Source organism: Balearica regulorum, chromosome 7 (genome assembly GCF_011004875.1).
Source record: "Balearica regulorum gibbericeps isolate bBalReg1 chromosome 7, bBalReg1.pri, whole genome shotgun sequence".
Taxonomy (NCBI): Eukaryota; Metazoa; Chordata; class Aves; order Gruiformes; family Gruidae; genus Balearica; species Balearica regulorum.
In genome coordinates, this window is record NC_046190.1 from 11,275,523 (window position 1) to 11,286,928 (window position 11,406).

The window sequence follows — 11,406 nt, forward strand, 5'->3', positions numbered from 1 at the left end:
TGCCTCTCAGCATTGCTAACACCAGAGAAGATCCAACTCAGCACGGGCATAAGGTACATCTGCTACACACAGAGATCACATTTTCTTGTGTCTTTTGCTACGTGAGGCTGTACTTCTGTGTCCCACGAATTTCCACTGATGGCATCGCCTTTCTCCTCTTGCTGCTTCTCTTGCAGCCCAAAGCTGTCCATTTTTCCCCAGGGATGCCAGGGTTGCCTCCCAATGGCTCTAGTTCACAGCTGCTCTTGTGGCTGACAAAGTACTTCATGTTTCTGCACAATGTGCTCCAGGTGTGGAGGCTTCCCTGCAGCTGGGCTTTGGCCACAGGGCACACCAACCCAGGCACAGACCTTCCCTCCTCACTGCTAAGGCAAATGTTTCATGACTGAGGCACAGGTTGAAAGACCCCCGGACAGATACTAACATAAAAGGATTTAAGTCCTAAATCCTCAAAACTATTTGGTTTTAACAAGTGGGACAAACATGGAGTTCCTGAGCATGGAATGAGCCCCGTGTCCTTCTCCACCACGCAGCTCACACAAAGTCACGGTGCCCAAAGCACCAGCAGACACTCAGCCAACTGGACTCACCTGCCAGCAGGACCTGGGGACAGGGGTCCCACCCCAGCTCTGGTGGGGGATGCACGGGGGCACCAGCCTGCACAAGTGGTGGGGAATTAGCTGCCCTCCTTCAGGCAAGATGCCATTTTTCTACAAGTTTTCTTCTTCTTCAGGACGCGGGATGTAATTACTTTGTATAAAGCAACGCTGTTGACTTCCCAGTTTATGTTTTCCGGCCCACTGCCCTGAGAAATGAGACGTGTGGGAGAAAACCTTCCCCGTGAAACCTCTCTCCCAGTTGAAGACGAACATGGCAGGACAGCAGGGGTGACAACCCGCACTGAGGCAGTACCTGAAGTCCCAGCGGGCTGTGACTGAATAAGCCCAGAAGAAGGAGGACCATGTTCCCACACAGGCTGACAAAGACAAGGGGCCCAGACTCATTTAATTCCTGTCTGCCAATGATGCTCCCGTGTAGCTCTGGGGTCTTTGAACACTCTCTGGTGTTCAGAAGATGTTCTAGAGTTACTGCCCACATAAACATCCACTGGGGCTGCTATCTGGGGGAGAAGAGGGAGCTAAATATTTAATTTCAATCTATTTCATCAAATATTTAATCTATTTAATATTAATTAAATCTGGGTCTGAATAAACAACAGCTAAAAATTCCCCTCTTCCTCCAAACATCTGATAACTTGAACGTGCCAGTTTATGCCATCCCAACTGAGATGGCAATTAATGAGGGGAGTGGGTCCTATCTTTATATTCCCAGTTACTGGAATTCCTGTGCTGGGTTGTTGGCCTCCTCTAGCCCTTTAGGCTGGATCTTTTACACCAATCATTTCCACACCCTGCTTCACCGTCTCTCATTTTCCATGGACTTCATTTGTATCCCCACAAGTACATGCCCTCATCCCACTCCCAGATACTGTTACCTCTTCAGTGGTAGGAATCCATGAAGCTAAAGTGATGAGAAAAGCTATTTTGCTAAGGGGAAATAAAACCCGGACCCCTCACGGGTGGATGTGGCCGGTGTGCATCATTTCCCAGTGACTGGCCCACCCTCCTGACACAGCTACATGTCTCGGACCATCACCCAGCAGCACAGCCAGGAAAAGGCATTTCTGGTGCCGATGAGCAACAACAGCTACAATAGGAGCAGTTCGTTTCCACTGCAAAGGATTTAAGCCAATTAGCGCTGGGCTATAAAGGCAGCTGCCACCATTGCATCTGCTACTACAACCATCTTCTTTTACTACAGGAAACCCTGTTTGGATCAAACCCCATTCATACCAGTCATACCAGCCAGAAACACATCTTCTAATTAGCCCCAGTAGAGCTAACAGTGATGAAAGGTTGCCCTACATACAGCACTACTTACCTTGCTTTCCTCAGCGCGTGCCTGATTTAGCAGAGCAGCATTTAGCTTTTCTTTTCCTCTCTGCTGCACTGTTTTAAAACCATCTCACCCAAACACTGACCAGTGTTGATGAAAGTAATTATACTGCAGTTCAAAATGTATCAGATGCATCTTCATTATCCTGAGACAGCAACACCAAAGGCTCTAGGATGGTAAATCTTTTAATGTAAGCAAGTCAGAATATTCAGTTTAAACTGGCCATTTTAACTCTTCTGGCCCAACAAAATTTTGAGACTGGCTTAAAAGCCACAAGATATTTTGAAAATAATAAATGTAGGATTACTTTTAAATAATGTCTCTGAAGTTTAAATCTTTGGATTGTACTTAGGTTACAGGTCAAACCCACAACCAAGAGAAACAGGGGGACTCCACTTTCTTCTCACATTGGCCACTTGGTTGACTTGGGTCATGTCACTGATCTGTATTTTGGGTACCCCCCTGGGGAACAGAAAAACTTAGTAAGGTATTTGGGATCCTATAGAATTGTGCCCTGTCTGGGTGATGGCACAGCAGAGCCAACGAACGGGGAGAGGCGGTGTTTGTGCAGCAGCCAGGCTGCAAAGTGCCAGGCACAGCCGTGCCTAAATTAACAGGAAGCTCATTCTGGCAAACTTTGTTCAAGGAGCCATTTCAGGTCAAATATCTGCACCATGAAAAAACTCACCTGTACACAGAGAGAGAGAGACCTGTCGTGGTTTAACCCAGCAGGCAGCTAAAACAACCACACAGCCATTCACTCACGCACACCCCCCACCCCCAGCGGGATGGGGGAGAGAATTGAAAAGAAAAGTAAAACTCATAGTTTGAGATAAAGACAGTTTAATAGGACAGAAAAGGAAGACGATGATGATAATCATAATAATATACAAAACAAGTGATGCACAGCACAATTGCTTACCACCCAGAACTGATGCTCAGCTAGTTCCTGAGCCACACTGCCTCCCAGTCAGCTCCCCCAGTTATATACAGAGCATGATGTCATATGGTATGGAATATCCCTTTGGCCAGTTTGGGTCAGCTGTCCTGGCTGTGTCTCCTCCCAGCTTCTTAGGCACCCCCCACCTTCTCATTGGCAGGGCAATATGAGAAGCTGAAAAGTCCTTGACTGCTTGGCAACAACTGAAACATCAGTGTGGTATCAACATTATTCTCATCCTAAATCTAAACCAGAGCACTATACCAGCTGCTAGGAAGAAAATTAACTCTATCCCAGCCAAAACCAGGACAAGAACTTATCACTTGATTACCCAGAGATCAAAATTGCAAGGATAATTGCTAGGAGGGAGGATGCTTCATCAAGGTGTAAATCAGCATCACAGCAGCAGGTCTGCCGCACTCAGGTTCTAACCTTGCACCTTTTGGTCTGCAATAGGAATAATTTGTCCAAATTTTCCTGGTGGCAAAAGTTATCCTGGTATTAAAAGGCAAGAATTCATCATTTCAGTCTTAAAAAAAGTTTGGTCAATTCAGAAAAGCAGAAGGTTGGCTGCAGTGTCTTAAATATTTATTTATGCATTTATTTTATTTTTTGACTGGTGGAATTTTTCAGTAACACCTTAAAGTTTCAATCTTCAGATTGAAGTTTCAATCTTGCAGCAACTCCACACGTGCAGATGAAGGCAAAACAGCCTTCAGCAGGAATTATTTTATCAGAGATGGCCAGTGGTGGGAAGCTCTTTCTCTTTTTCTGTGGAGAGCAATTAAAAAACAAACAAGAAAAAGGCCATGCAGTCATGGTCCGGCAAAACACAATTGTTTCAATCAGCAAAGTAGCAATCAATTCTTTCATGCAGCAGTTGATTTACAACAAAGGTTTCTCATCTCTGGGAGCGAACCCTAAGGCAGGTCACACAGCTCTGGAGGACCGCAAGGCTGCTCCTGCAAATGCAATGCCCCAGGCTGTGCGTAAACCAATACGGGCCAAACACTGCAAGCATTGCAGACAGGGAAGCAGGGATGTTTAGGTAAGCTCACCTCACCTCCTGACAAGCCCGCTCACCCCATTGCTCTCGCACAGAACCAGCTGCTGGCTTTTGAGTCAAAGCTCATTTTTCAAAGCTTTTCAGATGTCCCAGTGCAGAGCATTGCGGAAGGGAAACATGTCAGTGGAATTTCTGCGTTACTGCACAAGGCACCGCTGGCCCCAGGAAATCCCTGAATGCTTAATAACCCCCAAGCCTCCTGGGAAGGGTCCTTACTCCTCCCTGTTCCCTAAAATCTGCTGTGGGCCACTCTGAGCCATGAAGGGAGAGCAGGACCTTGGATCTAAGCCAGTGTGGATGGCCTCTCCTAACTTAGCCAATATGGAGCTGACGATCACACTAACAGACTAAACCAGAGCCAGCTTAAGAAGTTTTAAGACAGTTTAAGTCAGCACGTTTACACCTTTACTGATAGACACCTACGCTAAAGTGAGAGAGTTGCCTTCCTGCTCCCTTTTATGGTTTGTCCTCATGCCTCTGTTGGATTTGGGTGCTGGGACCCATCTTATGTCCCTATAGACCTGGCTGTGAGATGTTGTCCTCACACACTGGTGGTCCTCTTTGGGAAATGAGCACTCCTAGGGGACAACTCAAATGGCCAAGAAGGTCCCCCAAGAAGGAAGGGATGTGGAATGACCAGCTCGAGCATTAGCACCTCCATTCAACACCTACCAACATCCCCTGCCCCACAACAGCAGGTCTCCTTCTCCTCTACTTGCAACAAACCTCCCTCCTGGGACCAGCCATGGTCCGACTCAAGGAAGGTATATTTTATTTTATGGTGCCCCCCACAGCCCCTTCACTACCCCCTCTGCTCAGCCTTGGGGACATTTGGGAGCACGCTGTGACCCCCAGCTGGAATTTCACATGGACTTCCCAGGGCTCAGACTACACCACTTTCTGTTCACAGAGGGGTCAGGATCTGGTCCTGGAGCATTTGTGAGCTGACCAAGCACTCGTGGCTAATGCAGGGGGTGGGCTCCCCACTAACCCTGTTGTCTCCTCACTCCATTTCTACAGCTTGGGATAAGGCACAGCAATCACAGCTACAAATATTTAACAAGTCGCAGAGACGTTACTATAAACCAGCTGCAAAGAGCAGTTCATAGCAGAAATGGTGAGACAGCTCCCAGTGTAGTCGCCTGCCAGGGCACTGGGTGTAATAAAGGAGCAATCTCAGCAGACTTTGAACTTTTCCAGTGATGAAAGAACAGGCAATGTTAAGAAATAAAATAAAAAGCTTCAGCTGATGAGAGCTGCACAGGCCAGCCACCCAACCCGGAAGGAAATCCCTGGGCGAGGGGATGCTGGGTGGGACTGGGGGTACTTACGGCACAGGACGGCTGACGGATGGAGGCTCCCCCAGGCCTGGGAAACTCATTTTGTGTGAGCAGAATCATTCGGGCCAAGTCCGTCCCTTGCTGGATATCTTGGAGAGGCTCCTCTTCATGACCAGCTCCTGCATGTCCCTGGGCTGTCCTCAGGAGTCCCCACACAAGGAGTGGGGTGCAGGGTCACCCCACACAGCAAAGCTGTGGAGAAATCCCTCCCAGGGCAAAGCCATCAGTGGCACCTCTGCCTGCTGTTCACTGTGCCAGCCTGGATGGCTTCCACCCCACTGCGGAGGCAAGTCCCCCTCACACCATTAACCTTTCACCCTCAAAACAAAAGGTTATAAAGAACAACCAAAGTTCATTACATCCCCTAATGTGTCATTTGCATGGGAATGAGCTGGGAGCAATGAGGCAGCTTTCTCCTGTTGAGAAGGCATTCGGGAGGGGGAAGGGGAAGAGCTAGGCATCTGGAGCAGGCAAGGGAGGTGGGACTGAGCCCCACAGAAGATGGGAATGGCACATGTGAGCAGAGCTGGACAAAGCCATGGCAGAGCCAGAGGGAGCGCCCCAGCAAAGCCCAGGACCTCTGGCTCAGAGGCAGCGGGGCTGATCCTCACCTCCCAAAGGGAAAGCGATGGTGGTTTCACCCCAGCACCTCCACCACGCAGCCCACCGTGCCTGGAGGTCACTGCAGCTTGGACATGCCCATCCCCAGCAGGCATGGAGGGTCCAGGACACTGCTGAAACCAAAATGACCAACAGCTCAGGGAAAATGAAATAAAAGCCTGAGTAGGAAGATGGCAAAGGCAGCAGGATGGTTGAAGTTCAGACACTGGCCACAAGGATGGGCAGGCAGCTCTGCTGTTTCAGATCCAGGGCGTCAAAGCCCATGTGTAAAACAGTCCCTTGAGTATTTGCTTTGATTGGGCTGCGCTATGAGGGCACAAGGTTTTGGGAGGGACACAACCCTGGAGGCATAATTCCAGGTTTTTGCACCTTACTTTTGATGGAAAATTGGGACCAATCAGACATTTCAGCTGTGCAAAGCTTCACTAACTGAAAGCCCACCAAAGCCCCGGTCCCCCAGCCCCAAACCCACCAAAATACTCTACTGTCTGTACTAGAGGTTTGGCCATGAGGACACAAGACAGCCAAAAGGATGGGGCAAGCGTAACCAGTGGCTGCTGGATTACCTCCTGCCCCACGGGGTCTGTTTTGTAAAACCCTCCAAGGCCAATGGGCCCAGCCGAGACCAGAGGACAGACAGCAGGACACTGCCCAAATCACGTCCTCCTGGCCTGCAAAGGCCACCATGAGGTGACCAAGAGGTTCATCTCTTGGCCATCACCAGGTGCCCTACATGATGCTGTTTGTCAGCCCTGGTCCACCTCCCAACTTGCTGAGCACCTCCAACTGCAACCTTGGTGAGACCAGCAAGCTCCAGCATTGGGCTCTGGTCATTTATTTTCTTATCAAACAAGGAGCAGGGAAGCAGGGTGACTCCAGGCACCCCAACAGTGGGAAGACCAGGAGCCAGAGCTCCCAAACAGTTCCATGTGCTCCTGGGCAAGACGAAGCACCCACTAAAGCACTCACAGGACCAGCATCTTGTGTCCCCCCCTGCCTTTGGAGCTACCTGGCACTCGTGGCAAAGAAGGAGCCCAGCTGAAGCCGATGGTGAGCAGACGCCGGCATCCTCAGGGAGGCAGGTAGCCACGCAGCAGCAGCACTTCGTTTGGTGGGAGAATGATCCCCCATCACCCTCCTGCACTGAGGGTCTTGGCAGCACTGGTGTAAGGGCAAGCGAGCCTGGCTGGCTTGCTCTCTGGGGCTGGAAACAAAGCCCCACTCAGACGGACACTCCTGCATATATCAAGCAATACTGCCTTCCAGTCTAATCATTTCTAATCCCATCTGCAACCTAATTATTAAAAACCTTCTCCACTCAATAGCTGTAAATGCTGCACCAGCCAGGCGTCTCCAGCAGTAGAGCCAGGCTGCATTTCCAGGGAGCAAATCACACCCTGAAACCCTAAGCTCTGTTATTTAAGAAACACGTGAATGCTCTTACTGTGGCATGAAGTGGGGGGGGATGACCCAAGAAATATCAAGGACTCATTTGTTATTATGCCACTGCGCAATGAACCAAGCCATTGTTCCCTACCTGGGGTAACAATGCCTTTCAGAAAACACGAGTGCTTTTCCCAATGCGTTCTTTAAAAAATGTCAAGACCAAAGCTGCCGGAAGATCGGTGAACAGCTGGAAAAATAAAATAAAATAAAACAGCTAGCAGATTATCCAGAGGGTTTTCACACTTGATCTGTAAACACTCTTTTATTTAATAAAAATAATCATCCATTATAGCAACTTCTGCTTGTGGTTTTGTTTTGTTTTTTACATTAAAGCACAGTTTATTTGCTTTCCTCACCTCTTGAGGATTCAATTCTGAAAATGCAAGTGAATGTAAACATTGCTCTCCAGGTCCCAAGATGCATTCGGGGACCCTTGGAGTTAATTACAAAGTCAAAAGAGAGAGCAAAATCAACAAAACACTTCCCAAAAGTAAAAAGATTTTTTTCTTAAAGTCTCTTCCCTGTGCACCATATGACTCCAGAGAAAGCAAATTCATCTTATACATGAGACTTACACAAACTTTGCTTTCTCCAAACAATTTCTAAGACTTGTCAGTATTTAATAAAGCTGTTTTCATAACCTTAAAAGGCTTGCAGACTCATTTATTGTGACGAATCAAACATTTTTCCTTTTAATGTTCTCCAGAAATTTCTTCATGGCACAAGGATGTTCGATTTGTTCTGTCCATTTTTGTATTAATTTTTTTTAGCAGAAAGAGCTGAAAGACATTTCAGGAAAGGAGTGTAAAAGCGGTGTTAACTCTCTCTCCTGCTCCAATCTCACAATATTTACACATTTTTAAAAAAAAAAAAAAAAAAAAAGCTTAATTACACTATAAAATACTGGAGAAACTGTCAGTAAAGTTTCCCATTTCAGAGTTTTGCCCTGTGTAAGACTGAAAGAGGGATGCTTTCATATTTCCTAGGAAAAATGAGACTGGCAGATAAAAAAACTGAGCTCTCGTCCCTTAATTCAGAAAGGTGGAACAGCCTCTGCGCACAAACCCCCTCCTCTTCTGCAGGAAATCCCATAGGAGTTAACCCATCACAAATCAATACAAACGAGATAACATGATATACGGAGCTTTGCTATTTGCTTTGAAATGTTATCTATTTACAGTTGGAGGCGGGGGAAGCAAGCTACCATCGAACACATTTCTGTGCTGCAGCGTGGTATAATATCAAACGAGATTAACTCGTGCGCAGCCTGGCCGGATCCCAAGCCTCCCGTTGCACGGGAAAAAGCCCGTCACTCCATCACCGGGGACATCCCTGCCTGCACAGCAAAGCCACCGCTCCGTCAGGGTCTGCTTTAATGAATAACGAGAGGGCAGTTACCCCCTCAGCTGTATTGTATCACAGGCAACACAGAAATTAAATTGAATTAGGTATGATATTAAAAAAAAAAAAAACCAAAACCAACAACAAAAATAGCCAGTCTGGTGAGGTTTGTGCTCCTAAGCTTTATAGACAAAAAAATGACCGGACATTGGAAGTTTTGGTAATATTATCAAACTGTCAGGTAGGGCGAATGGCTCTAGTTGTTCAGTGGTTTTGAGTGAGGGAGATTTCAGGGGTGGGAAGAGAGGGATTTTTAAGGTATCAGAGATAATTAAAGCATTCACAGTTTCAAAGCTGCGTGCCTTACAAAAATTAAGACATTCAGATTCAGAGATACAATGCTGTATTTTACAAGGGGATAAAATTAATTACATATACAACAGGGGGAAAAAAAAAAAGATACAACAAAATAAAAAAGCCAACACCTCTGGAGTGGCATACTCCCTCTTTGTTGTTCATCTCACGGAGCTGCACATTGCTTGTCTTTAAAGAGTCAAACTGAGCAGTCATGAAAATATCCACTGAGAGATTCTGGCAAAAGAAAAAAAAAACCTAACAAAATAAACCAAGCAAGTCAAAAGCCATCCTCCCCTGGAAAGCCGAATGCCACGGCTTGGACTTCCACTTGCCTGCTGCTCCTCGCTGCTGCCCGGCATTTCCATAGGCTCATCTCGGGTTTTAAAGGCTTCCTGCTCACGAGCTGAGGGAAACCATCCCATGCAAGCACAGCCCAAGAGAGCCATGCCTTACTCTCCTACAAAGTCTTGAATTAGTCCTGCCGATAGCAAAGGGTCCTTCAAACAATCCTTTTCCTCTCTATCCTGCAGAGGATCCTTTTGAAGGCCCGTCTGAAGTCATGGTTGAAAATGGTATAGATGACGGGGTTCAAGGAGCTATTGCAGTAACCAAACCAGAAGAAGAACTTGAAGAGGGTGTCGGGCACAGAGCAGCTCTTGCAGACGGCCATCAGCGTATAGGTGAAGAAGAAGGGGAACCAGCAGATGACAAAGACTCCGATCACCACCGCCAGCACAAAGGTGAAGCGCTTCTCCCGGTTCTGCCTGCCCCTCCACCGGGACCCTTTGGTGTTCCTCTCCTCCTCCACCTTCCTGGGCAAACTGTCCCCAGGCTTAATCTGGCTCAGTTTAGTCTTGGTCTTTCCCCTCGACGGTCTCTCTGACTTCTTACACTGGTTGTTCTCCTGGTGCTCAGAGGAAGAGGTCTCCTCCATGTCTATGCCGTTGACCTCTCCCTCCTGCCCACCACCACCTCCTGCTGCCTTCTCTCCATTGAGCTGAGCTGTAGCTGGCAGGTCCTCCTTGTCGGTCAAGCCATTCTGCCTCTTCTCAGGGCGCTCTGCCCGCTTGTTCGGTGGTACCCTGGTTCGCCTCTTGGCTATCTGGTAGATGCGCATGTAGACCAGGATCATGATAAGGCAGGGGGCAAAGAAGGAACCGATGCTAGAGGAGATGATGTACCACTTCTCATCATTGATCTTGCACCCTGCCACCCCCTGGTCAGCCTGCTGCCCACTCTTCTTCTCTATGGAGATGAGTGGCGGAAAGGAGATGACGGCCGAGATGACCCAGACAATGAAGATGATGCACTTGATGCGGCGCGGGGTACGCTTGAGGTTGTACTCGATGGCTTGTGTGATGGACCAGTAACGGTCCAGGCTGATGGCACACAAGTGCACGATGGAGGAGGTGCAGAACAGCACATCCAAGGCCAGGTAGATCTCACACCAGACTTTGCCGAAGTACCAGTACCCCATCACCTCGTTTGCCAGGGAGAAGGGGATGACCAGTGTGGCCACCAGGATGTCGGCCGAGGCTAAAGAGACCAGGAACAGGTTTTGGGGGGCCTTGAGCGCCCGGCTAGTGAAGACGGCGATGATGACCAGGACGTTGCCGAAGACAGTGAAGAGCATGAGCAAGCCCGCCAGGCTGATGAGGGTGACGGTGGTGTGCAGGGAGTACGGCATGCCCCAGCCCGGCCCGGCCCCGCTGTCGTTGAAAGTCCCGTTGGTGCCGGGAGGCAGGTAGCCCTCCTCCTCCTCCAGCTGCCGCTGGTACTCCATGGAGGAGAAGAAGTGGCCCCTCTCCGTGAACGGGCGCTCCAGGTTAAACATCAACCCCGGCTGCGTGGACACCCCCGCCCTTCGCCCCCCCTGCCCTACCCGCGCCGCGCACGGCTCCGCGGGGCTCCGCGCTCCTACTGCGCCGCTGGCCGGGGCGGGGCTGCGCGGCGGCCACCGGGGGGCTGCTGGAGCCCGCGGCTCATGCTGGGGCGCTGCCCGCCGGGATCCGCTTAGCGGGGCGCGGAGCGGCGCGGAGCTGGGCAGGGGCTGCAGCCGGCGGCGGCTGCTCTGTCTCGCTCGCCGCCGAGCCGCTTTATAGCCCCGGATCAGGCCGGGGCTGCCGCGTCAGCCCCACGTGGGGAGCTGCCCCCGGTGCGCGCACACACACACACACACGCGCGCGCACACACACACACGCACACACAAAGACACGCACCCCGCACAGCCCCCCTCCCGCCCAGCACTGCGCCCCCCCCGCCGCTCCGCCCCAGCCGCCCCCCGACACGGACACGCGCGCCCCCCGCCCCTTACACACCTCTCCCCACGCACACTCACC

General features: G+C 49.8%; 1 protein-coding gene across 1 annotated transcript; it reads right to left on the minus strand.

Annotated features, from left to right (window-relative positions):
• Positions 1-8,236: 8,236 nt before the first annotated feature.
• ADRA2A (adrenoceptor alpha 2A) lies at positions 8,237-11,183 on the minus strand. The gene has a single exon (XM_010304030.2). The coding sequence runs from the start codon at positions 10,899-10,901 to the stop codon at positions 9,567-9,569; it is 1,335 nt and encodes a 444-aa protein (XP_010302332.2). The 5' UTR covers positions 10,902-11,183; the 3' UTR covers positions 8,237-9,566.
• Positions 11,184-11,406: the final 223 nt, after the last annotated feature.

What these genes read in the sequence shown, in the direction of transcription:
- ADRA2A (XM_010304030.2), bottom strand. Translation starts at nt 10,901, where the DNA reads ATGTTTAACCTGGAGCGCCCGTTCACGGAGAGGGGCCACTTCTTCTCC.